This window comes from Sordaria macrospora, chromosome 4 (genome assembly GCF_033870435.1).
Source record: "Sordaria macrospora chromosome 4, complete sequence".
Lineage (NCBI taxonomy): Eukaryota > Fungi > Ascomycota > Sordariomycetes > Sordariales > Sordariaceae > Sordaria > Sordaria macrospora.
Window position 1 is genome coordinate 4,259,067 of NC_089374.1, and position 24,400 is coordinate 4,283,466.

At 51.9% G+C, this 24,400-nt stretch overlaps 7 protein-coding genes across 7 annotated transcripts; 4 read left to right on the plus strand and 3 right to left on the minus strand.

The window, feature by feature from the left end:
* Positions 1 to 2,302: 2,302 nt before the first annotated feature.
* SMAC4_02127 (uncharacterized protein) lies at positions 2,303 to 3,761 on the plus strand. The gene is made up of 2 exons (XM_003350367.3): positions 2,303 to 3,343; positions 3,413 to 3,761. Exons 1-2 carry the CDS (start codon positions 2,524 to 2,526, stop codon positions 3,517 to 3,519), a joined length of 927 nt encoding a protein of 308 aa, XP_003350415.2. The 5' UTR covers positions 2,303 to 2,523; the 3' UTR covers positions 3,520 to 3,761.
* A 202-nt stretch (positions 3,762 to 3,963) lies between these two features.
* Positions 3,964 to 5,354, minus strand: SMAC4_02126 (mitochondrial 54S ribosomal protein uL13m). The gene is made up of 2 exons (XM_003350366.2): positions 5,036 to 5,354; positions 3,964 to 4,918 (listed from the first exon to the last, which is right to left on the minus strand). The coding sequence occupies exons 1-2, from the start codon at positions 5,054 to 5,056 to the stop codon at positions 4,388 to 4,390; spliced, it is 552 nt and encodes a 183-aa protein (XP_003350414.1). The 5' UTR covers positions 5,057 to 5,354; the 3' UTR covers positions 3,964 to 4,387.
* Positions 5,355 to 5,615: 261 nt separating this feature from the next.
* On the plus strand, positions 5,616 to 7,464 carry SMAC4_02125 (uncharacterized protein). Its single transcript, XM_003350365.3, has 2 exons — positions 5,616 to 6,271; positions 6,448 to 7,464. Exons 1-2 carry the CDS (start codon positions 6,074 to 6,076, stop codon positions 7,243 to 7,245), a joined length of 996 nt encoding a protein of 331 aa, XP_003350413.2. The 5' UTR covers positions 5,616 to 6,073; the 3' UTR covers positions 7,246 to 7,464.
* A 4,822-nt stretch (positions 7,465 to 12,286) lies between these two features.
* Positions 12,287 to 14,755, plus strand: SMAC4_02124 (uncharacterized protein). The gene is made up of 6 exons (XM_066089708.1): positions 12,287 to 12,499; positions 12,580 to 12,729; positions 12,795 to 13,130; positions 13,181 to 13,342; positions 13,400 to 14,275; positions 14,336 to 14,755. The coding sequence occupies exons 1-6, from the start codon at positions 12,485 to 12,487 to the stop codon at positions 14,354 to 14,356; spliced, it is 1,560 nt and encodes a 519-aa protein (XP_065946951.1). The 5' UTR covers positions 12,287 to 12,484; the 3' UTR covers positions 14,357 to 14,755.
* A 335-nt stretch (positions 14,756 to 15,090) lies between these two features.
* Positions 15,091 to 18,128, plus strand: SMAC4_02123 (uncharacterized protein). The gene is made up of 11 exons (XM_003350363.2): positions 15,091 to 15,333; positions 15,457 to 15,638; positions 15,701 to 15,783; positions 15,972 to 16,398; positions 16,495 to 16,654; positions 16,713 to 16,863; positions 16,968 to 17,033; positions 17,110 to 17,218; positions 17,298 to 17,316; positions 17,439 to 17,721; positions 17,815 to 18,128. The coding sequence occupies exons 1-11, from the start codon at positions 15,257 to 15,259 to the stop codon at positions 17,866 to 17,868; spliced, it is 1,611 nt and encodes a 536-aa protein (XP_003350411.1). The 5' UTR covers positions 15,091 to 15,256; the 3' UTR covers positions 17,869 to 18,128.
* Positions 18,129 to 18,683: 555 nt separating this feature from the next.
* On the minus strand, positions 18,684 to 21,540 carry SMAC4_02122 (uncharacterized protein). Its single transcript, XM_003350362.2, has 2 exons — positions 20,040 to 21,540; positions 18,684 to 19,864 (listed from the first exon to the last, which is right to left on the minus strand). Exons 1-2 carry the CDS (start codon positions 21,525 to 21,527, stop codon positions 18,785 to 18,787), a joined length of 2,568 nt encoding a protein of 855 aa, XP_003350410.1. The 5' UTR covers positions 21,528 to 21,540; the 3' UTR covers positions 18,684 to 18,784.
* A 368-nt stretch (positions 21,541 to 21,908) lies between these two features.
* Positions 21,909 to 24,384, minus strand: SMAC4_02121 (uncharacterized protein). Its single transcript, XM_003350361.2, has 4 exons — positions 23,592 to 24,384; positions 23,225 to 23,527; positions 22,780 to 23,165; positions 21,909 to 22,723 (listed from the first exon to the last, which is right to left on the minus strand). Exons 1-4 carry the CDS (start codon positions 24,105 to 24,107, stop codon positions 22,192 to 22,194), a joined length of 1,737 nt encoding a protein of 578 aa, XP_003350409.2. The 5' UTR covers positions 24,108 to 24,384; the 3' UTR covers positions 21,909 to 22,191.
* Positions 24,385 to 24,400: the final 16 nt, after the last annotated feature.

Here is a 24,400-nt window from a genome sequence, read left to right on the forward strand (position 1 = left end):
TTCTCGAGGGGGGACTCCGGGGAGTTGTGGATTGGTGACCACCTGGGGCCGGCCGGAGAGGCTGGTGGTGTTTTCGGGCTTGTCGCTCTCGTAGTCGATCAGGTCTTCTCCTCTCGGTCTTCGCGGGTTTTGTTAAGAGGTAGGCTGTCGGTTTGCTATTCCGCGTCTCTCATGCTGGCGGACAATTGCAGGTTCGTTGTTGCTTCTCCCAAGTTGCCAACGGAACGTTTAAAGGTACTACTGTAGAGGGATGCGATAGAGTAGGTAGATGAGCGGGGTCGCATGCGCCTCCCGTCGTCGGGATGTGCTGGCTGGCGTCGTCCAAGGTAGTAAACTGTTGGTTGGGTTCAATGGCTGCCGTGTAGTCGGAGATTGCTAACTGCGGTAGAGAGGTACCTTTCTGTAGATGCTGCTCTATCCTCTCTACTTGACACACTCACAATCACAAGAACGGGGGCACCGCCGTCATTGCAATGTCCTGGATGTTCGGTCAGGGCAAAAGGTGCCCTCCCTGGTCAATGCACTGGGCCCTATTCTAGAGATGAATCACACTCCCGTCTAACAGTTCAGCCCCCACTCAGCCCAGTGTCCACGCCTATAACCCTGACAGTCACTGGCTGGCTAGACCTGTCAACCCAAAAGGGGTATTTACACCTTGGCTTCCTCTTTGTGCTCTTTCTCCGTTGAAACCTCCCATTCCAGCTTGCTGGGGAAACTTTTATATACAGCACCAGGATTCTCCGCATTCTTCCCACAGCTTTTGCTATGTTTTTGCTCTGGTGTCTTAACGTCCAAAGCATCGCTGTTCTTTGATGAGATGGTCTCAGGGTTATGTGTGCGTTTGCACTTTCCGATGGGGATCCCTTCTCCTGAAAGAGAAGACATATCACGGGGAGGTGAAAGTGCACAACCTGCGTCCATCCACTCTATAAACAGACAGGAATCTGACGTCAAAGAACGATTATGGAGATTTGAAAGGTTAAGAGAAAAGGGCTGTGGCCCACATGTAAGACGGTGCTGATTCATCGAAAGGTAATGATGGACTGGATGTCGACTCTTGATAACTCATCCAAATTTGATACGAGCAAGAACTCAAAATGCGACTTGATACTCCAACCTTCCGTCGGAGGACAACTCAACCATTGATTTTACACTGAACACTGAGCACTTGAGACAGAGTAAACCTTGGTGAAACCCAAACCCCATATACCCTCTTTCTTCAATGGTCTGGATATGACTCTGTTAGCTAGCCTCTACTACTGAACGGATTTCGACCGTTGGCGATGATTCCATATTTTGACAGAGACCTGACAAAGAACCATCGATATGCTGATAAGAACGGTCATTGTGCTGATAGATACGGATATGTTGCTGATGGGAAACATGGCGCTCGGGCCATGCCGTCGTACGATGTCAATCGAGTCTCCGTCTGTGGCGTTTGCGACGGTCCGACCCCGCAGCCTTTCAACGCCGTGCAACCCCTCCTGTTAACGGGTTTACGGGAACAACATGCAGACATGGTTGAACGACAGTAAAACAATCTCCACGGGTGTTCCTCTTAGATCCGGTTGCGGGCAAAAGTACGTAATTTCATACCTATGTAGCTGGTTTGAAGAGGAGTTGTGGCCGTTGGTGTGACGGCTAGACCGGAGAAGTTGAATTCGATGTCAAAGTCATTAGCAATTCTGCCTTCAAAAACCCAGCACTAGACGACAACGGCAAACCGCCCTGGGCGGCGCCGAGAAGGAAGGGTCCAAATAACGGAAGTGCCCCTGGGGCCGTAGGCTCGTAGCGGCCGTCAGCCTTCTGGAGATGGAAATCCCGTGGCATTCGGCGGACTCCGGAGGGCCCACCCCATCTGAGGAGCTCGACGTTACTTGATTTTCCCCACAAACTGGAGGGCAAGCCAACCGTTCCCTGCCGTGCCGTCAAACCAACATGTCTGGGCCACATCTGGATGGGCCGCCAGGAACCGCCGCGGGAGGAACGTCTCGTCTTCCCGAACATGGGCACGGGCGGAAGCCGCTCCAAGGCGCATTCCGATATGTCCTTGTACCCATTTCGTTATCGGACGTTATTCACAGTTACCAAGCTGCGTTACCACATGCAACGCTCAGTCAAGGGGGCCGATGAGGTAAGTAAGGTAGTTACTTACAAGCTGAGGAGGAGGTGGTGGGAAGGGGGAAGTCGCCTATCTGCGATGCCCGATGACACTTTCAAACAGACGAGCCTTCCAAAGTTGATATAAAACTGTTCAAAGCTCCTGTCCCCGACTCAGTTTCAAGTGAAGATCTCTCTTCCTTGTTCTTTGCCCCATTTCTCTATCTTTCAGCTACTCTTCAGCTACAGACTCGATATCCACATCGTTGCGTAAGCTTAACTTGCTTGCCCCAAGTTCCCTCTCACATCTAGACGCCATTGCATATTCAAAGGATTCTTCTTCCTTTCTATTCCCGGATCTCTTACACCAAATCCCCGCACCGTTCTCCTCAACTCCGAGCCGAGAACCCCTCTCTAGACTATATGCTTCCACATAGGCCAAAAACCAACAACAACAACACCATGGCTCGCCTTTCTGCTGCTCGCTACGGCAAGGACAATGTCCGTGTCTACAAGGTCCACAAGGATGAGAAGACCGGCCAGCAGTCCGTCACCGAGATGACCGTCTGCTGCCTTCTCGAGGGCCAGATCGAGACTTCCTACACCGAGGCCGACAACAGCGTGGTTGTCGCTACCGACTCCATCAAGAACACCATCTACATCAAGGCCAAGGAGCACCCCGTCAACCCTCCCGAGCTGTACGCCAGCATCCTGGGCCAGCACTTCCTCGACAAATACGCCCACATCACGGCCGCCCACATCGACATCACCGTCCACCGCTGGACGCGCATGGTCATCGACGGCCAGCCCCACCCCCACAGCTTCCTGCGTGACGGCCAGGAGACCCGCAACGTCGAGGCCACGGTCACGCGGGACGGCATCGCCATCAAGAGCGGCATCGTCGGCCTCCAGGTGCTCAAGAGCACCGGCTCCGCCTTCCACGGCTTCGTCCGTGACGAGTTTACCACCCTCAAGGAGACGTGGGACCGCATCCTCTCGACCGACGTGGACGCCGGCTGGACCTGGCAGAAGTTCGCCAACCTGGCGGCCGTGCAGGAGGGCGTCGAGCGCTTCGACGCCGCGTGGGAGGCCGCCCGCAACATCACGCTCAAGACCTTTGCCGAGGACGAGTCGGCGTCGGTCCAAAACACCATGTACAAGATGTGCGAGCAGATCTTGGATGCGGTGCCCGAGGCCGACAAGACCAACTATTCGCTGCCCAACAAGCACTACTTTGAAGTTGGTAAGTAGTCTTTTGCAGCCCTATCATTATTCTTCAAGACACAACCAGATGCTAACACCCGTCAAACAGACCTCAGCTGGCACAAGGGCCTCCAGAACACCGGCAAGGACGCCGAGGTGTTTGCTCCCCAGTCTGGTCCCAACGGTCTCATCAAGTGCGAGGTCTCTCGCTCGTAAGACTTCGATTGTCGAGCACTTCTTTTTGACAAAAGTCGCACGTTTACTTCTTCTTTCTCTCTTCTTATGATATCACCATTTTTCTTGCATTTTCCCTCACACGTTTTGCGAGGGACTGGTTGGTGGGCAGGCGTATTACGTTTGATAAAGGTGAAACGAGATCAATACTTATGAAGGTTATGTACATCTTGACTGGCGCTGGTCTTTTTTCAGGGGTAAACCAAATAAACTTCCCCTTATGAACAAGCAGGCATGTGAAAACCGCTGATAGGTAGCTGCATTGCTGGCGCACCATCTATGTGAATGTACGTCTTCGCTTTGAGCTGTATAGGCACATGGGTTGGTTCGCCCTGCGTTTTGAAGGGACTCAAATTGCCCTCGTGAGCCGCAAACATGGATGGTATCTTGTTGAGTGATGTATTTGTACAATGAGAGAGGTCCTCTTTTTCTAACCCAAGTTCATACACGATCCATGGCGGAAATACGCTCCTGGATCGGCTTCCCATGTATAATATACAGACTGGCAACTGGCGGCATAGCCCCGTTTATGACACGGTTAAGTGACATTCAACTGAAGCAACAACAAACACACTGGACGAGATGTCTCGCTCCAACCGCGTTCTTGTCCCCACACACAATCTTCCTCACAGTTGACGGAGTCCCCAGTCCTCGGTCCTCGTCGACGAGACGGTCGGTTCGTAAAAACTGCTCGATGTAGATTCGTCCCTACATCTCTTTTCTCTCCCGTCCGTTCCTCTGACATCCTTTCTCCTTCATGAGTAGATAGATAGCCCAGTCAGCCAGCCAGCCCCAGTGCCTTTCAAACCCCTTCTTCACAACCCCATCTCACACCTCATTCATGGGTTCTTCATATCCTCTGCATATCCGCCTCCCTGATAGCCTTGACAGCCTCCTCCCACCCTTCAGCGCCCACGACCTTGCCGCCGAACCGCACCAAGTTCTCCTTGTACGGGTGCGCGTCGCCCTCAAACGCCTTGAGCCTCGCCAGCCGCTTGTCGCGCAGCCTGTTCTTGGGCAGCATGCCGCTGACGGCCTTGCGCAGCACCTCGGCGCCGCCGTGCTTCTCCATCAGCGCGTCCATAGTGATGGCCTGCAGCGAGCCGGGCCGCGTGTTGTGGCGGTAGTACGTCTTGCGCCACTTCTTGTGGCCCGTCGTGTACAGGCCCGCGCAGTTGGTCACCACCACGTAGTCGCCGCAGTCGGTCGAGGGGTCCCAAATCGGCTTGTGCTTGCCCATCAGAATTGTGGCGATGCGCGAGGCCAGACGGCCCAGAGAGGGAGGGGTAATGTCATCGGCGGGCGCCTTGATGGTCGAGAGCGTCGGGTGAGGGGTGACGGCGGAGATGTGATGCCAGACACGGGAGTAGGCTAGTCGGGTCTATATATGTTTTGAACCAAGATGGGCGGTGGTTAGTCACGGTGGGTTTAAGGTAGGTCAAGACAAGACCAGAACCGGGTGGGACATATATGTCTGTCCAGAAAGTGAAAAGCTTACAGATCCAAAGGTTTGCGACATCTTGACGGTGTTGCGAGGTGTCGGTGATGTAGGTGCGTATATGGTATGGTGGTTGTTTAAGAGAGGATTAAGGTGGATAAGGCAGGTGGTGTAAGAACCAGTGGGAACGAGTCCCTCATCGACTGGTGGTAAGAAAACCTCTATGTGTTGTCGTCCGGGTCAATTGAATGACACGGGATCGGGCGGGCTCCGGAGTGGTTTGAGACGGCGGGTTCGGCAGGCGCGAGGAAGTCCGGGGCTGTCGCGGCGAACGGGTATCAAATGTGGTCCGGTATCACGGGAAGCACAGAATGGAGCTCGCTTCCTTCAGAAGGGCAGCAGAGCCTGCCAAGCCCAGCAAAGCTGCGATCACTTTTCTTTGCCGGAAAATTTCCACTTTCGATTGGGGTAAGGCGGCCCGCTGGCAGCTGGCGGGGTAGGTACGGTGGTCCGCAAGTCTTGGTGTATAGTTGGAGAAAGCACTAACAAATACCAATTGGACGCACCTGGAGTTCTCTTTCACTGATGTTCCAGCGTGCCAATGCCTGCACTTCCTTCCCCGGTATCACACACCTTCAGCGAGCAGGATTGCCCCGGCTTGGGCCGACCGAGGAACCGGACACAGCGGAGCTCCAGTTGGCCGCCCGCAAAAAGTGGTCCCGGGAAAGGTGCCGTCGCTTTGAAATCAACATTCTGGCAGGCCGATATCTCCTCCCGTCTTCAGTGATCACTTCATTTGAATACGACATTTCTCACTCCAGTGAGGTAACTCCCCAGCAACTTGTCAGGAAACAGTGAGAGATCACACCAAAAGAGTTCGCATTTACCCCGGCTTTTAGGGATCCGTAGATCGGAGTCAAAACGTTGTTGTATTTAAGTCATCCCCTCCTTTGCCGAACGTGGGGCTCTCTCCTCCATCGCCTTCTATACAAATCCATCCATTCCATCTCTTGTTGGTGTTGCTCAGTCTCACAGCACACCTCCTATACTGTTCCTCTCATATTTGCCGTCGCTTCCTCTTAGTGCTTTGAAAACCCGATGCCACCTTACACAGCCAGGCATATTATAAGTATTTCTAGTCTAGCTTTAGCAGGTTTTGGAGGCGCATATCTTTGGCAACAACGACAACAACACCAAAGGAATTATTTTCAGTCACAGTCATCCTCCCCGGTTCCTCCTAAGCTATCAACTCCAAAGACGTCAAGCAACATGGCGTCCATCACAACCCCTTTCCAGGTTTGTTTATCTCTTTTTACTACTCACCTGCCACCATGAGATCCCTATGTATCTATAGGTCTCAGTCCAACACTTTACTTCAAATGAAGGGTCCAAGCCTGTCTCATACAACTCCCTCATCTCATCTCATATGAATCAACTCCAGAGAGATATTTAATACTAACCCTGTTTCACAGACCCTTTTCGCCGTGCCCATGCACTGCCAAAGCTGCGTCGACAATGTCTCCAGCGCGCTCTACAAGCTCCCCGGCATCACAAAAGTCTCAGCCAACCTCAAGGACCAGCTGCTCACGATAGAAGGTACTGCCGCGCCCTCCGCCATCGTCGACACCATCCAGTCGACAGGCCGCGACGCCATTTTGCGTGGCTCCGGCTCCTCCAACGGCGCCGCCGTCAGCATCCTCGAGACCTACCACAAGCCTACCCTGGACGCCATCAAGCCCGCCCCGGGCGCCTCGGACCGCATGGTCCGTGGCCTGGCGCGCATGGTGCAGGTGAACGACTCCACCACGCTCGTCGACCTCACGCTGCGCGGCATCGCGCCGGGTACCTACCGGGCCACGATCCGCGAGTTCGGCGACCTCGCGCGGGGCGTCGAGTCTGCGGGACCCGTGTGGTCGGGCACTGCCACGCTGACTGCCGCCACCAAGGCGCAAGTGTCTGACCCAACTGCCCCGCGCGGCGTGTTGGGGACGGTGGAGATCAGCAAGGACGGACACGGGAGCGTGTTTTTGAGTCATCCGTTCCAGATCTGGGAGGTGATTGGGCACGCGTTTGCTGTGGCGCCCGTGTCGGTGGAAAAGGAGGAGGGCAAGGGAGGCGCGGCGACGGCGTTGGATAATGATGAGAATACGGTGGTGGGTGTCATTGCGAGGAGCGCGGGCGTGTGGGATAATGACAAGACGGTGTGTTCGTGCACGGGGAAGACGTTGTGGGAGGAGCGGAAGGATGAGGTTAACAAGGGGATGCTGTGATTGCCTAAGGTGCGGTGTGTGTGTGTGATGTGACGAGGTGATTTTTACCAGATGTACAATATGTGGGTCATGGACCTATCGATGAATAGGATCACGGAAAGAGGTGGAAAGAGGGGCGTGTGAGAATATGGGAAAATGTATATAATGTAACGGTTCGATGTACGGATTAGCACGTATGGCAAGCATTTGTACAGTAGGATATGATGTGAAATGAGTATTTCATGCCGTTGAGACTTGAGAAGCCATAGCGGTCGTGCAGGTAACTATCAACATACCTCACCTGGTGTGAACATCGGTAGGTACATATGACGAAGCAGGTTCGATTCCAACTTTGAGTCAACTACCATCAAGCATTATGGTTCTGGTACAAACGTTCGCATGAAATGTGATTCGACGATACAAGTCCTATCACACAAACTTTCGTCGTATTCAACTCAGCATTGGAGAGATTTTTGAGATTTTTTTCGCAGGACACAAGTCTAAACCAACACTGTTGCATCTCTTCGGCATAATAAAGTCGAGTGAGTGTCTTTGCTTGACACACACACCCTTGAAGGAGCGTGTGAGTGAAACAATGGGTTTGGTGTGTAACCGGCCCGAGACACGGAAGTGATTTGTCTGCTCGGTAGGTAGCTCTACACTACAACCTTGATGGACAAACAGCGTTGTATGCAACCAAAGAACCAAAGAAAACTGTGGGAATGTGGGATTCGCGGTGGGGGAATGGATAGGGAGGAAGATAGGTAGGTAAATTGCATCTGTATTTGTAAATCCCATCAAGCTTTCTGCTTTAGGTTTCTTGTATCTCTCATATCTTGAGGACTTCAAGGGAAAAAAAAAAGAAGTGGTTAGAGTGTTTTGGTTTTCCTCATGGGTGCCGTCGTTGACGGGTAGATATGTATTAGGTTTACCTGGTGCGAAAGTCTTGGTGTTTCCTTGCGTTACAGTCATGCGGGTAGAAAGAGGTTAGGAGAAACACTCGTCGATGGCTAACTTTGTCTTATGGGAAAATGACCCCACGCACCACAAACCGGAAGTAGAACGGAATGAGTGTCATGGCGAACAAAATCCGGGCAGTGAGACAGGTGGTTTGATTTAGTGTTATGCCAAATTCAACATCTTGCCTTGCACGGAGTAACGAATGTGTTCTCCCGATGCATATGTGATTGTTGGACACAAGACGTTAAAGCCACCTAGAGTATCCAGCGCTGGTCTGTACTGGTAAATGCCCCGTTGACGGCTTTAAATCAAGCTGGCCAAAAGCTCCCAAGCTGTTGTTGTCCTCCACAGATTATCATGTTAGACCGCCCCTGCCGGGATTGAATATTCCCGAATTTGCATGTCAGCATTTTGGTATTCCGTGCTACCCGATGGGATTCTTTAGGGTCCCAGTGCGAAACAGTTTGAACATGCAGGAGAACAGCGCCGGACTTTACCCCCCTTGCCTACCTGAATTAGGTCTGGCCCCGTTGAAGGCCCGGCAGGTGCCGAACCATGTCTTTTCTTTGGTAACATCGCGGTGCCCGAAGATTCCTTTGACATTCCACGCTTGCTGCACCATTGCGGCACCGTTGTTGGTGTTCGAACTTTGCAAATGCAACTAAGACAGCCTCATGAACAGGTGTTAAGCGCCGGGGCTGTTTGAGGCCTTTGAAGAGACCTGGTTAAGCAGTAAACTGGAGTGAAGATAAACATGTTGAACTGAGGGAGAGGGAAGATTGGAGAAGAGACACATGCAATGTCGAGAGACAGAAGACAGCAGTGATGCCTGATAATTGGTAGCATTAACTGGTGGCTCTCGCCCTATCGCACATTCATCCCCGGTGACAGTCCATGATAGGGAGAGATTGTGCCATACTCAACCCGAATGCGAGGCAGTGGAATGATCCAAGCATCTTATTTTTGGATTCAACACGTTTTGTTCCTGCCTCCGGTCACCTTTCTATTTGGCAAGACGGACGACTCTAACCCGGATGGTCCAGTGTTCGCGTGTCAACTTGATGGTTGCGATATTGGCAACCACAGGCCATCCATCATATGAGAAGCTTGACACATATCCAGTTGAGGGACCTCAATCATTCTTGTTGCCTGTCTGCAGAGTCCAGACATAGTCACTGTCACTGTCACAGAACGTTGGCCATGCATTTAACCAATATCTCGACTTGCTGGTGGTGAGTGGGTTGAGACGGTTCGTTTCGGTGGAAAATGATGGCGCTTAGATAGCACCCAAGAGGCATGTTCCCTGGTTTTGGTGATGGGAAGCTTCGAGATGCTCGCATTGCTCCTGGAGGCCATGGCAAGCGGCCTGACTGTTTGTGCCTCGGGACAAGCCCGGGACCACAATGAAAGACTGGGATAAGCTTCTTGGTGTTGAGAGATGGATTGCCCGCAAGGAATACGGGTATGGTCGTCCACGTGGTATCAGTGGAAAAGCTTCGAGCTGTCCTGGTAGTCTGGCTGGTAGCCACGATGACGATGAGGATCGAGAAAGGTTGAAAGTGCCGAGTTCCAAATTCCGTCTGAACGGGAAGGGACGAAGTTGGAAATACGCGCCAGGAACCAATTGCCAAGACCGGTCTAATGTTTCAATTGAACCAATCAGTGGTGAGATGGTCTTGTGGATTCCATCTTGCATGAGCGAGGTGGGTCGTGATTCGCAAGGGTTCAACAGTTCTGTGACAGTGGTTGCACGTCCGTCCACCGACCGCATTGTGACCGAACCCCTTCAAGTTCTCACCTTCCAGCTGTCAACGAACTCAGAGTCTCAGGGCACTCTTTGACACTCACGCACACATGCACACATTTGTTCGAGAGGCGGAAATAAGAGAAAGACATGGACCATGAGCCGGCTCAAGTCCAAGAGTGGAAATCGATCTGAGCCGAGACCTAGAAAAGCTGTACGGTTTAGGAAACTGCTGGAATAACTCATCGCTCATCGGAACCCACGAAGCTCCCATCCAAATGGTGAAATACTACCCTACAAGCTCTACACGTGTGAACTATTTTTGCCCTGGGACTACTACCTCGATGCCGCAGCAGGCAATCTCATCACATCAGGCTGTTCCCTTCCTGACGTCCGTAACTCCGTCTCTGGCCCGGCCATATAAATGCCATTGTTCTCCCGCGCCGTTCATAGGCCATACATGTGACGGGAACTAGAAGCTTATCGTGGTGGTGGGCCGACCCAGTCTTGGAAAACATTCGATGGTAGAGCCATTTAAACATACAATTTGTTTCCTTGACATCACATTCATGATACTGCCAGTACTGCCAATGCTCGGCAACATAACAGAAGCCAGGAGAGCCCTCGTTTCGGTAGACAAGAGGCCGAGCGTGCAGATGGAGAGAGGTTCAAACTCGGAAGCCCCTGGAAGTGTCACTTTTGCATATCTCTGACAACTGCAACTCTTGCAAATTTCAACGTTGCAAAGGAATCTCCGGCCTGGGACTCTCCCATTGTGACGATGGTACGGGAACCGAGGTCAAACGGAGTCGAAGAAGCGTAAACGAGGAGGAGGAGACAAAGTTTAGAAACACGGACGGGACCCAAGAGGCCAATGTTGCAAAGGGATATAGCATGGATGGCCTGTTGATGCAAAGTATCTTGTTGGTGTCTTCCAGTTGTCCTGTCTTGGCCTGACTTGGCGGGTTGTCCCTGTGAGCATGGACCTCAAAGGCTCAGAGGCTCTTGCCCTAGCGTCATCAGCGTTTTGTCTCCCCGGCAAGCGCGGTCCACTCACCCCAGGCACGCCCCCACAACTGTCCACATGTCCACTGTTTACTGCCGCCTAAACTTTGACTGCTTTGATATCTCGGCGCTCCGATCCCATCACCCTCGCTCTTCTCCACCACAAACACCAACAATTCTCTCTGCCGATTCACAAGATACTTGGCTACACGGACTATTTGCTTCGTCACTTGACGATATTCTCTCATTTCCATTGTCCCGGTCACCCAATCTACCGCCGCAGCCTGACCCTTCCTGTCATCCCAGACCGTACAGCCAGCAACTTGCATCCATTCCTTCTATATCTACATTATTCCTAATTGGCACTGATAACCGCCTGCCTTTGAGTCGATCAGAGACATTCCCTCTTCGGGTTGATCCCAATCCTTCCCCAACGATCTCGAGGACAATTTCCGAGGAGCTGGACCGGGCGCCTGTTGGCTGGTTCTGATCTTCGTCGACCGCATCTGTATAAGCCGATATCTATCTGTATTGGTATTGCTGGGTCGAGGCTGGATACCTCTAGGTCATCAATTGGTACCCCAGTTACATACCACTAGACAGCCTTTACCAACTGTTCAGTTCCTGTCAGGGTCCAGAGACTACAGAGTAGTGTACAGGTCACTACCCTTCCTGCTGTCATCATCTGCATCCTGCAATTCGATATTGCTCCCGCCAGCCTCTACCCGCTGGTACCTGAACATCATCACCGGGACCTGCGTCGTGGGGTCCAACACCAAAGACCAAACTCGGACGATACCAACTGTGCGAGAATCTCCAAAGTCAAATCACAGGCCGTCACATGCCAAGCTGCCGCTAAATCAGCAACATCATCAGGTCCACGACCAGCGTTTTTATAGCGACCATCGTCCGTCCCACGTTCCTACGGGTCCCACGAACCGAACGGAGCATCGGACTCCACTGAAAAGTTGTACACTAGGGAAGTGAGCTTTTGGGCCCACGAACAAGGCGCGGGGATCTCGCCGTTTCTGCCCAGGCCAAACGACCAGCCCAACAAGACCAGCCAGGCGTGCCAGGCTCAGCACCTGCAGACCAAGCACAGCCAAACCCGTGAAGAGAGAGCTGCTAGCGGTGCAAAAAATTACAAGTGTGCGGACGCGGACGAAGCGGTGCCATCCTGCCGCTGACTCGACCAACCAAGAGCGAGCACCCCTGTTGCCGCCCTTGCTGCCACCCTGCTCACACTCGCTACTGGTACCCCGAGGTCCCGTACAGTGGCCTGCCCAATCTGCCGCCCACTTATACAAGACAGCAGGCCTGGCCACGCTCAACCCCTCTGCATGTTTCGCTGCTACTCTTGAGTCGTCCCGATACACCACCTCCTATTTCTCCATTGCTTCGGGTCCGCGTGGGCCAAAACGGTGTTTTAATATTCTCGCGACTTGCTTCCAAGAAGGGCTTCCAGGTGTTCCTTTCTCTGTTTTCGCATCTCCCGCCGCTCCGAGTCCGGCATCAACCCAACATCATACGCACGTCTAACAACACCTCAACATGTCGCTAAAACAGGTCAGTACACCTTTTCGTCCCATATCGCCTCCTTCCATCCGATCCACGTTCACAAAGCTCACGCGCCATTTTGGCTACAGGAAATAGAGACTTGGGTCTCTGCACTCACGCAATATGACAATAGCGAGTTCGATGCTGCTTTGCAAGAGTTCGAAAAGATTGCCGACACCTCCAAGATCCTCTTCAACATGGGAGTGATTCATGCGACTCTGGGTCAACACGAGCAAGCTGTAAGTCGCGGAACGTACACTTCCTTGTGACACCAACCTAAGCTTACATACCCTCTTTTAATCAGGTCGAGTGTTATCAACGAGCGATCCGACTCGATCAGTACCTAGCTGTCGCATACTTCCAACAGGGTGTTTCCAACTTCTTGCTTGGCGACTTCGAAGAGGCATTGGCCAATTTCAACGATACACTCCTATATCTCCGAGGCAACCAAGTCATCGACTATGCGCAGTTGGGCCTTCTCTTCAAGCTTTATTCATGCGAAGTCCTCTTCAACCGCGGTCTATGCTACATCTACCTTCAACAAACCGAAGCTGGTATGCAGGATTTGGCATATGCGGCCAAGGAGAAGGTGGTCGAGGACCATAACGTGATCGATGAAGCGATCAAGGAGAATGCAGAGGTAAGCGCGTTGTGCTTCTCGAAATCGGACTATCGCTAACAAGTACTTAGGGCTACACTGTTTTCTCTATTCCAGTGGGCGTCGTCTACCGACCAAACGAGGCGAAAGTGCGAAACCTAAAGACCAAAGACTACCTTGGCAAGGCCCGCCTAGTAGCAACATCAGATGCGAACAATGCTTTCACTGGCTTTACTGGTGCTGAAATCAAAAATGTTAGTCTTGCTGATTCACCTGCTCTTTCCTTTGCCGTAGCTAACTAACGGAACTAGGCTGGGAAACTGGAAGTCAAGGATGATAGGCCAGCCGAGTCGCTGTCTTTCGCCGCTACCAACCTCGTCAAGCCTGGGCTACAGAGCAGAAGGCAACAATCGGAGCCCCCGACCAACCGCAGCATGTTCCCGCCGACACCGCCGCCCGAGAATGAGAAGTCACAGATGAGCCGCGGTGCTTCTGTCCGAAACGGCCCCAAGCCCATGCCGGCTAAGCTCAACCTCGATAAGGTCCGACCGAGCGATCGTTACGAAAAGACCTCGCCGGAAGAGCCCCCAAGGCGGCCTTCTCGCGCAGCATCGGCCACCCCATCCCGAGGTTTCTCTCAACGCGACCAGCAGCCGCCGCCAAGAATGAGACGGAATCAACAGGAAGAGGAGGACAGTTACGCAGGGGATTTATACGATATGTACGGCGGCCCCGCCCCCAACCGAAACAGCCGCGGACAAAGGAGTCAGCGAGGCACCCCCGCCCCTCGATACATCCAGGAAGAGGACGAAGAGAGCGATTATGACGTTTCCTTTGACGAGGGCGAATTTGAGATGGTCTCCGGTCGTAGGCCCAGTTCCAACACGGTTCGAAGCTCCGGAGGGCGCGGTTCATCTAGGCGGCCTGAACTTCGCACCATCCGGGTTAAGGTCCATGCTGGCGATGTTCGCTACATCATGGTCGGAACTGCCATTGAATTCCCTGACTTTGAGGAGAAGATCAGGAGCAAGTTTGGCATTCGCCGCCGCATCAAGATCAAAATCAAGGATGACGACTCGCCAGAAGGTGATATGATCACGGTGGGCGATCAGGATGATCTTGACATGCTCATTCAAACGGTCAAGCAAAATGCCAGGAAACAAAAATTGGAGACTGGGAAGATGGAGGTAAGTTTTGCTGCTTTTGTCGTTGTCCTGCTGCACTGTCCATACTAACAGCATCGTTAGGTCTGGGTCCAGGAGATATAGAACCAGCTCGCCGTCTCGGTTTTGGTACGCTCACCAATTATACCCCCAGGCCGATCACGACGGGCTGATGCATGAAGTTACGATGTTGCCCTCTTCTTTTCTTCTTCTGTCCTTCGGGATTTACTCCCGAAGTCAAGTCGCCATTCGAATTCCTCATTTGGGGCTTTGTCGACAGACCTGTGCTTTTCGCATGAGAGGCTGTGTCCTCCATGCTTGTATCGCAATACCCCTTTTGCATATCAGACTACCTCTTCTTTTTCCTATTTTTGCATGGCATGTTTGGATATATAAGGTGAAGGCGTTGGTTATCATGGAAATACATCCTAATATGTTGTAGTGTTGAAAATACTGGCTTGTTGGTCTATCGCAAATGCTATCCTGGCGTATGCCGTTTCTCTTGGGTATCTGCCTTTGAGAAGTGTTCACTGACCTTTTCCGATATTCTTGAGGTGTGAATGCTGTATAATTTTGGATATAAGAGGACGTGTGATAGCGACAGTTACTTGTTCACAAGGTTTGGTGATCGTGGGCGGTATTTCCTTGGTTGGCAGTTGGTGTTCTCGCTGTTAAGATGGTGGATGGAGTCATGACGGACGAGTTTCAGGAAGGAAATGTTAGTGTAACAGGGACCCCACTGTAACACCCCACTCCTTGGAAGTGACAGAGGTTTGAGTGACTTTCGTATTTTGGCAGTTACGTTCGGTTATCAATGGCATGATACCTGCTCCTGCCCTTAACGAGAGAACCTTGCTGGCACGCCTCTCAGCACTTCCGGTCATCATCTTTTCCACTAACATAGTCACCTCCAGTAACCGTCTTCCTTCTTATCCAGTCTTCGTCAATTCATTCCTATCCTTCCCATCATCTCAAGCCCACTCAGGATCAACCAGCTTCCTCACGATGAGTGCTTCCAACGACGGTGGTAGTACAGTGCCCAGAGTATTGGTCATAGCAGGGTCGGACAGTTCGGGCGGAGCGTTAGTAATCTTAGTTGTTTCTCTTATTACCAATATTATTCCATTCACGTTATGTTCTCTCCAAGCTCCAGATTCCCATTGCCCATTCCTCATACTTGGAACAAGCGATCTGACATGAAGCAGAGGTCTCGAGGCGGACCAAAAGGTCATTGCCGCCCATGGATGCTATGCTATGACAGCCACCACTGCATTGACGGCTCAAAATACCAAGGGAGTGTACGGCATTCACGAGGTTCCCGTGGACTTTCTAAGGAAGCAGATTGATGCTGTGGTGGAAGATGTTGGTGTTGACGTTGTCAAGACTGGTGAGGTCCTCGTCAAAAGAAATGAAGCGTAATTGATCACTAATGACCTTCGTGGTATCAAGGCATGCTTGCGTCAACCAGCACTATCGAGGCTGTGGCTCAGGCTATCCATGACAACAAGCTCAAGACGTTGGTTGTTGACCCGGTAGGTTCATGTTTAGCCGTTTTGTTTGTTTGTTTACATGGCCTTACCCCTATTTTGGTCTCCAAAGTGCCACAGTGCACCATCCTCTACTCACTTCTCCACCCACCACTATGTTTGAAGGGGCGTTTCGTTCCGTTCTATCACGCACCACTTCAATGTCACCAATATATACTTACACATTCACGCAGGTAATGATTGCGACAACGGGCGCCGAGCTCCTTCCTAACTCCGCTTCCCGTGCCCTCCGCGAGAAGCTTCTCCCTCTAGCCACCATCCTCACACCTAACGTCCCGGAAGCAAACACACTCCTACTTGAAGCCGGCCACGACAAACACCTGGTTCAGTCCGTTGCCGATCTTGAGGAAATTGCCCTCAAGGTGCAGAAACTTGGGTCAAAGTGGGTGCTAGTCAAGGGCGGCCATTCTCCTTTCCGCAGGGACGGTACCGAAGCAAAGACGGAGGACGAGAAGGAAATCGTCGTCAATGTTCTCGTGGGACCTGCTGCAGAGGGAACCAAGAGGGACGTAGAGGGAGAGGAGAAGCTGCAGGTGGTCAAGATTGAGATGCCGTACCAGAGATCTAGGAATACCCATGGTACTGGGTGCTCGCTGGCTTGTGAGTTTGAGCTGCCCTCCATTACATATCCTCAAAAAGACCCCAGAGTTCATGGTCTCCTAATGATGGATTGAGTGACTGACACCCCCCTCACAGCCGCCATCGCCTCGAACCTCGCCAAGGGGATGGACATGGTTTCCGCGGTTAAGGCTGGAATCAGATATGTCGATGCCGCAATCAGGACGGCGCCTGGGCTAGGCCAAGGGAACGGGCCCCTTAACCACTTTCACTCCGTCAAGGCACTTCCATTCTCTCCGTGAGCTTTACCTCCCATCACGGCATGTACCGGAACGCCGTTGCTAACGAGTCGCCAGTGGCCACTTCCTCGACTACCTTCTTGAAAGACCCGATGTCGCCCCGGTGTGGGACCGCTACATCCACCACCCGTTCGTTATGGCCATGGGTGATGGGACACTGCCGAGAGAATCCTTCAAGGGATATCTAATGCAGGATTATGTTTATCTTGTATGTCCTGGTTTGTTTTGCTGTACCTCATGCGTTTTTTGCGCTTATTCCCCAACTTAGACCACTTTTAAGCTCCCCAGCACTGACTCTCTTTTCTGTTACAGATTCACTACGCCCGTGCCAACGCGTTGGCTTCGTACAAGGCCAAGAACATCGAAGACGTTGCTGGTGTATGTTTACTCTAATCAGCCCCCTGGTTCTGATGAGAGTAAGGCTAACGACAGGTGGGGGGGGGGAGTTGAACAGTCGGCTGCCATAGTTGCGAACTGCTTCAGGGAGATGAGTCTTCATGTCCAATACTGCGCTGGTTTTGGCATCTCCAAAGAGCAGATGGAGAAGACCGAGGAACATCAAGGTAAATATTGGTCCTTCTTCCCCCGAAGGAGGTATTGTTGCACGCGAAGACAACTAACATTAACGTCTGTCTGTAACAGCTTGCACGGCATACACCAGGTGAGTTATTCTTCCCCCACTCATTTACACAGCAAAAGCCTCCACTTCTCCCCCTTTCCCTGCTCCGTTCCCTTGACAGCCCATGCTCATACCCCCTCTAACAACTACTTCACCAACCCCAGATACGTTCTAGACATAGGCCAATCCGAAGATTGGTTCGCGCTCCAAATCGCTCTGGCCCCATGCCTCCTCGGCTACGGCGCCATCGCCAAGCACCTGCACACCTCGCCCACTTCCAAGACCGGCGAACATGAGAACCTCTACTGGTCTTGGATTGCCAACTACGTCGCGGACGATTATACCACCGCCGTCCAAGCGGGACGAGAGCTACTTGAGAGACACGCTGTGCTGCAGAGTCCCGGGAGGGTAGAGGAGTTGGTAGGCGTTTTCGTACATGCTACTAAGGTAAGTTCTGAGGTTTGGTGTCATGTCAGCTGCTTTACACCTACTGTAACCTAGGTGATGTGATAGAGCTGACGTGTGTGTCTGATCTATTAGATGGAGATTGGATTCTGGGAGATGTTCCCCTATAAGGACGAGAAGAAGGCGTAATAATCGGCCGCTCGAGAATCGAGAATCGAGATGCGATGAGCGTTTGAGGAGGGTTTAACCGATGAAGTATGACAACGACATGCTATGATAGTGATGGACACACAGCCAGCAATCATCCATTTTTGTCTTGCTTCTAGACTCGTACAAGTTTTGGTTCTACAGTTCTCATGCTATGAGCAAGCAGGAAGTAACTGTGATACTCGCCGTATCATTCAGTCAAGGTTGGCTATTATGCAGATGCTAGGCAGCTAATATACCTATGCTTGAGTTGAGTGTTGAGTTGTCTCGTTTTCTCCCCGCCGACGGCACTGCACTTCAAGTTCAATATCAAGTTCACTGCACGCACTTCGATTCTTTTCACTACTGGTACACTCGTTTTCCTGTCGACTGTGGCTCCTCTACACTGAATCGGCGTATCAATTACCGGCCTCACTGATCGAGGTGTTTGGTCACACTCACGACACCGCATTGCTCCCGAAGTGTTCCTTTCTCGTTGTCATTAATATGAAATGGTGGCATCATCACTCCCCGATCACCACTGCACATGCCACACTAGTCACCAATTGAGGAAACCGTCAACGAGCTACGAATTAATCAATGTACCTCTTGTCTCTGTGAGTGGGTCAAGTCTTAACAGGCAGGATCATCCAGTGTTCAGTTACAACGAACGAGGAAGGAGCGACTCGATATAAGGGAAGGGCGAGTGGAGCTATCTACTTATGCTATTGTGAAGATGTAAGCGAGTGGCAGGTGCGATAATCACTGGTTTCAACGGCACGCTCAGGTTCTAGAGGTATTCAGTCTCAAATTTCTTTCCGTGTATTTTCTTTCCTTCCTCCTTTGTCGAACTTCAAAATAGCATCTTTCCTCCGCCTAAATCCTCGACCGCTAAAAATTCCATTTCGGTTGCGAGAACTCAAACAAGTGTAACCGGCCCCCAGCGATTACTATCCAGAACTCCCTTATCGCCATCTTCAAACGTATGAATATTCTGAAGATGACAAGCAAAAGCCGGGCCCATGACTCTGTACTTTCCACTGTCCCCATGCTTTCGCAATATCATAGGCTGACCAACCCCATCAATCAGGTAGATCTCATCTCCCTTCTCTATCCCCTTCGGCCCTTTCCCGACACACGCCGAGTCTGTCGAGACAAACAAGCTGGCGGTACCGGCAAAACCACGACAAATGTAGTCGGTAAATCTGCGCGCCTGAAACTCCCGCTGTGACAGCGCGAGCTCAACCAGCTCATGTCTAGAGACATCATCGTAGCCATGTGCGGTCAGAATCTTATGCCATCTCGTAAAATCCTCTTTGATCCATCCTTCATCGTCTAGCGATGATGATGACTGGTTGGAATTGGAATTGGATGCGGATGGGCGAAGCGTCAGAGATACCGATGACGAGTTGTACTCGCACCGCGGGGTTTGTTGCGCGTATAGCTCGACGACCTCTCGCCGCCACTCATCAATGGTAGTGAGGGAGGCACGCCACATGGGTTCAGGGCTGCCATCGAGTTGCTCTTCGCATCCGATGGGCTGTGAAATGTAGCTTAATTCGCCGATAAAGAGTCCTCTGACGACTATCTCTGTTTCCTCCGAATTCCACTTGACCAAGTCAGAGGAGTTTGGCCTTGAGGGATCTTCGATACGACTATAGATGGAATCATCTCTTGTCCAATGCAGCTTTTTTGATCCCCAGTCCGGCACCCAGCTTGGTGCTCCCGGCAATACTGTCCCTTTTACGTCGGATAGAAGCGCGATATATGATGGTTCCCGCTTTACCAACGCGGCGTAGAGCTCATGGTACACCTTTCCAAGCGGTTTCCTGTAATCAGGCGGGGGAACCGAGATGCCTAGTCGCTGGAGAACACCATGCGTGGCGAAAGATTTGTCATGAGCTTCATGGGCTTTGCGGTCCCTAAGGACACGAATGATTGCAATCAGACCGCTGGCAGCATGGATGTCGTTGGATTGAGCATGCGTCCCTATGGTGGGCTCCCCCAAGGCAAGAGAAAGGTAAATCGTGAATGGGATAAAATTGATGGTAATAAGCAGCGATGCGGTCCCAAAAATAAAAAAAGTATGGCCATTGACGTTCGGGTTCACGAGGGTCGAAGCCACTCGTAAACGGTAGTGCAATGGCGTAGAAAAGTATTGCCATGAACGCGACATACGGTAGTAGAATAACGAGTCGAGCTTGATTCCATATCTTTCGGGTGCTGAATTGGCCTTCGTATTCCTTGACGGAGGAGTAACCTGCCGATGCCGAGGCACCAGTCCGTGATGAGTTGTAGTCGTCATCGCTCTGCGCTGCGCCATACAGTTTGTGCACACTGCGAAAAATTCGGCCATTCCAGCCCGTGGGACGACAGACCGTTCTCCAGACATGGAAAAGGTTCAACCACCGTCGTGAAACCTCTGATTTTCCCACAGACTCGTTAACGTAATTTTCCCAATCGCTCAAAGTCCTGGTGCCCTTCAACATGGCCCAGCCCTTGAAAAGGTAGTACCGCACCGCACTCAATCCAGTTGGCCAGCCGCCGCCGCCGCCACCGATGCTGCTGCTGATGATGAAGCTGCTGATGCCGTTGATACCTGCAAAAGATGGTTGCATCTGGTCGAGGCAGTCAAGTCCCTCTTGAAGCTGCGCCCAGCCGATGGCCTCCTCTCCACAGACAATGACAGGATTACTGGCCAGCACAATCTCCTGGAACGTCCACGCCCGCTCCATCCACTCTCTGTCTAGCAAGCACTCGATATCGCCGCCATCAGACCCAGTGCCCCGAGTCCGACCGCCGAAGACATCACGTACGATGCTGAGAGATTGCTGTGGTATGCCCATCAGGTAACTCCAGAACGTCCGCAGAAAGACCAAGATCATGCTCTTGGCCAGTTGAACCTTGTAGTACGCTACCGACCTCGGGCCCGCCACCGCGTACGCGTATATGTCCTCTTCAATCCAGGGCACAACAACAGGCTCAATCCTGAAATTTGCCGCTCTCTTCAACGCCTTGATCGCCCTCGCGGTCTTCTCGTCCCCAGCTCCTAGCCACACCCACACCGTTCTTGCCCAGGTGTACACCTCGGCCATCAGCGCGATTTGGCCCGCCTTCTCCGTGTCGTCAGCTTGGTTGATGCAGACGGCGTCGACCCAGATGGTGAGCGGGAGGGGTTGTTTCCATCGTATCGTCCCTGCTGAATAATGCCGTTTTCGAAGGGCGAGAAGCGCGTCGCGGCCGTTTCTGGTAATGGGGATATCGCAAGAGTTATTGCAGCGGATGGTGTCCACAGATGGAGAAGAGTATGGACCCCAGGTGTATGAGAGGGCGGTAAAGGCGGGGAAGTCGGAGAGGTGGACTACGCGTAGGGTACCTTGGAGAGGACCATTCGGGTCTCTTAAGGGTGATGGATCGATGTCTAGGACGCGGATGGATTTGATGGAGGGGTCTAGGCGGAGGTGGGAGTAAAGTTGTTGAGGGGAGAATTGGATGCGAGGAGTATCATTTTGGCTATCGTTGGAGTCATTCTCGTCGTCGTGGTACGGCTCATCGTTCACGGTCAAGAGACTGATGCGATCGTGGTCGGGGAGTTTTATGGCACCGGAATGTGGCGTCACAGTATCTTGTAGTTTGTTGAATAACGTCTTAATGGCTTCCATCTTGGAAGCGTTTCATTTGGTAGATATGGCAAGTTTGGACCTGATGAAAGTGAAAGTTGAGGTAAACGGTTCATTAATGGGTTAAGGCTACAATAATGCTGACGGGGTCAAGTGAGCTGGTTGGTCAGGAGCTCAAGTTACACTAACTACCAGTAGTGCACCGCCGCAACTCCGCCTCTCACAAAGTAGTTGGTTCAAGTACGCTTGAAGCCATGAACGGAATTGCTTACAGACTAGTCACAATCCACCTGTTTGAGCATTCCTCGCAGAAGTAAGAGGGAGTCATCCAGACTTCGAAGACATCCACTGGCCAAGTGAGGTGCCAATCTCACTGCCTTCAAAAGCTTTGACCTATCAGGCTATTGTACTCCAACATGAGCTACCAGCAATAAAAACCGAGCAAGTGATTTAGGTCAAACTGAGAGCACTCTCAACATCAATTAGCTCTTATCGTAAGGGTATTAGACATTGATTCTTTGTAACCTGTAATGTATCAGTTGACTTAGGTGGTGGTAAACAATCCACTAGACTTTATTCTCGTGCCATCGAGACGGCACCGTAAGGCAACCACAGCTGGTATATGCCGATCCACATCTTTCAGGCTTATTCAAGCCAGATGGCTTTAATTCATCGGACAGCCATAGATCAGTAAATTCTGAAGCACTCAGAGCTTGAGCGCCTTGTCATCTTGCCTGGGATAAGCAGAGATTACCGGCTGTATATCAACGGCCACAGCAACATCAGGAGTGCCAAACTCCGCTGCTTCCTCAGTGATAGCAATGCTTTTGAGAAAGGTGATTGGCTCTGAACTCAAGGAATTGGTTGCATCTCCATCTTGTCCGGCGACTGCGATTGCAGGCCTCGGCCCTCTGTGAGATTCGCACTGAGAACAGTGCCACCTAAGGCTCGGCTTCCTCGGCAAGGGCTCATTGCGAAAGAACATGATTTCATCCATGTTGGCCGGCGGAAGAGGCGTAGTGCATGCCTCAACGTATACCTTACTGCTCAAAGTTTGGAATGGGCCAGGGTTGTACTCCTCTTTGAACTGGATGGGGATCTGATCATCGTTCAGCAATCCAGGAACATACTCGGTTGGTGTGGTCTTTGTTCCCTTTTGATCCTCTGGAAATGGTAAATCGGTCACCGATGACAAGACCATATCTCTCACTGCGGGATTGACCTTGAGTAAAGCTGGGCTACGGAATAGTTAGTTGGCACAGCTGGTTTACAGCGGGAAAGACCAGATACAAACCTGCGCCCATTGGAGGTGAGATGATGGGTGCCGAAAGTGGTGAGTGTCTCTGACTCATTGATGTCATTTTTCGGGCTGCTTCGGGGTGTTGGAGGAGGAGTCCACGGAGGTCGAACAGGAAGAAACTTTCTCGCCGATGAACTTGTTGCGTACGCAAAATCGAGCGTATCTGATGATGAATCAACCATCAATCGTGAACGTCGAGGCGTGCCAGGTGTGCCAGGCGGACTCAAACGGCATGGTAATGCGGGAGTGACCACGTTCCTGGCATCAGAGGAACCATCATGCGCGGTCATCTTGAAGTACTGGTCAGCAATATCCATAACGTTATCGGTGGGTGCGGAGAACCAATCGTTGGCCGACTGGTCCCCGGAGTGGTCGATGGGCTGTTGCAAGGTGATGTTAGACAAGGAAACAGTTTTGTTGGGGTGGATATACAACATACCAAGGGAACAGGTCGGTAGCCAATGTTGCGCACAATCTCAGCCTTCGCGTAGGGCCTTGATTTTAGCTTGCTAAACCCATAGCCAATGGCCACGGTTGGCTGGATATCGCCTTCGGTCACAGCATCGATGCTGATACGATTTTTTTCGGTGGCGCTTGGGTAGCAACTATGGCAGACAGTGAAACCGCACTCTGTTTCGCGGCTTGGCATCCACGGTTGGTCGTCATCAGGGAACCTCTTTTTGGCGTGCTCGTAACGCGGGTGATCGGACTGGCGGCGCTCTTCTGCTATGGTATTCTTGACCTTTCGGTTTTTTGTTGGCGTCAGCAAACTGAGCATGTTGCTTCCATGGTATAGACAGACGTACGTTCTCGCGCTGGCTCAGTATCTTCTGTATCTGAGACGGGGTATACGAGACCATCTGTTCGGGAGTTATCTCTCTGAGAAAGCTGTAATCCTCGTGGCGAGCGTCTGGGCCATGCTTCCCAAGGGTCATCTTGTCAGCAAAGTGACAGCCGATACCGTCAAAGGCCACAGGAATTCCAATGGCCTTTCTGCCCATGATCAGAGCATCGCGATCGACGATACACTTGTAGACCCAGCCGAAGTCGCCCTTTCGTCTGCAATAAACACACTTGTCACGCGTAGAGTAAAAGCGGGTCATGACAGAGTGAGGGCATCTGACTTTCAATCGGGGCTTCGAAGGACGCTGAGAGTAAATGGAGAAGTTAGACAAGGGAATTGGCAAAGGCGGAAACGCAAGAGTCGCGAATGGCAAGACTGGAAGCGGCTTTCCCATGTCGGACGCCTCCATTGTGTCGACGATATGTCTTGGTGTGTGAGGACGGATAGGAAGCTGTCGCAGCGGATCAGGGTCGGCCATAATGTCGGCGATGAAAGGAGTTTGTTGTCGATGGATGACGGTAGAGGAAGCTGCGATGGCGTCTTTCGCCCTGCCAAAGGAAAGATGAAGACTAGCGAGGACCAGTTCAACCAAGAATCGCCGCGAGGTTTGGTGATGAGGCGTCGATGGGCTAGTGTCGTTGAGGGTTGTTGATTAAATACTGCCACCAGGCCAAAGACGAAGTGAGGAGGGGGTGATGCCCGCGTCGAGTGTCTGCAAACCTCCAGGGCAGCAAAACCGGATGACCAGAATTGTATGCCTACATCCTGCAA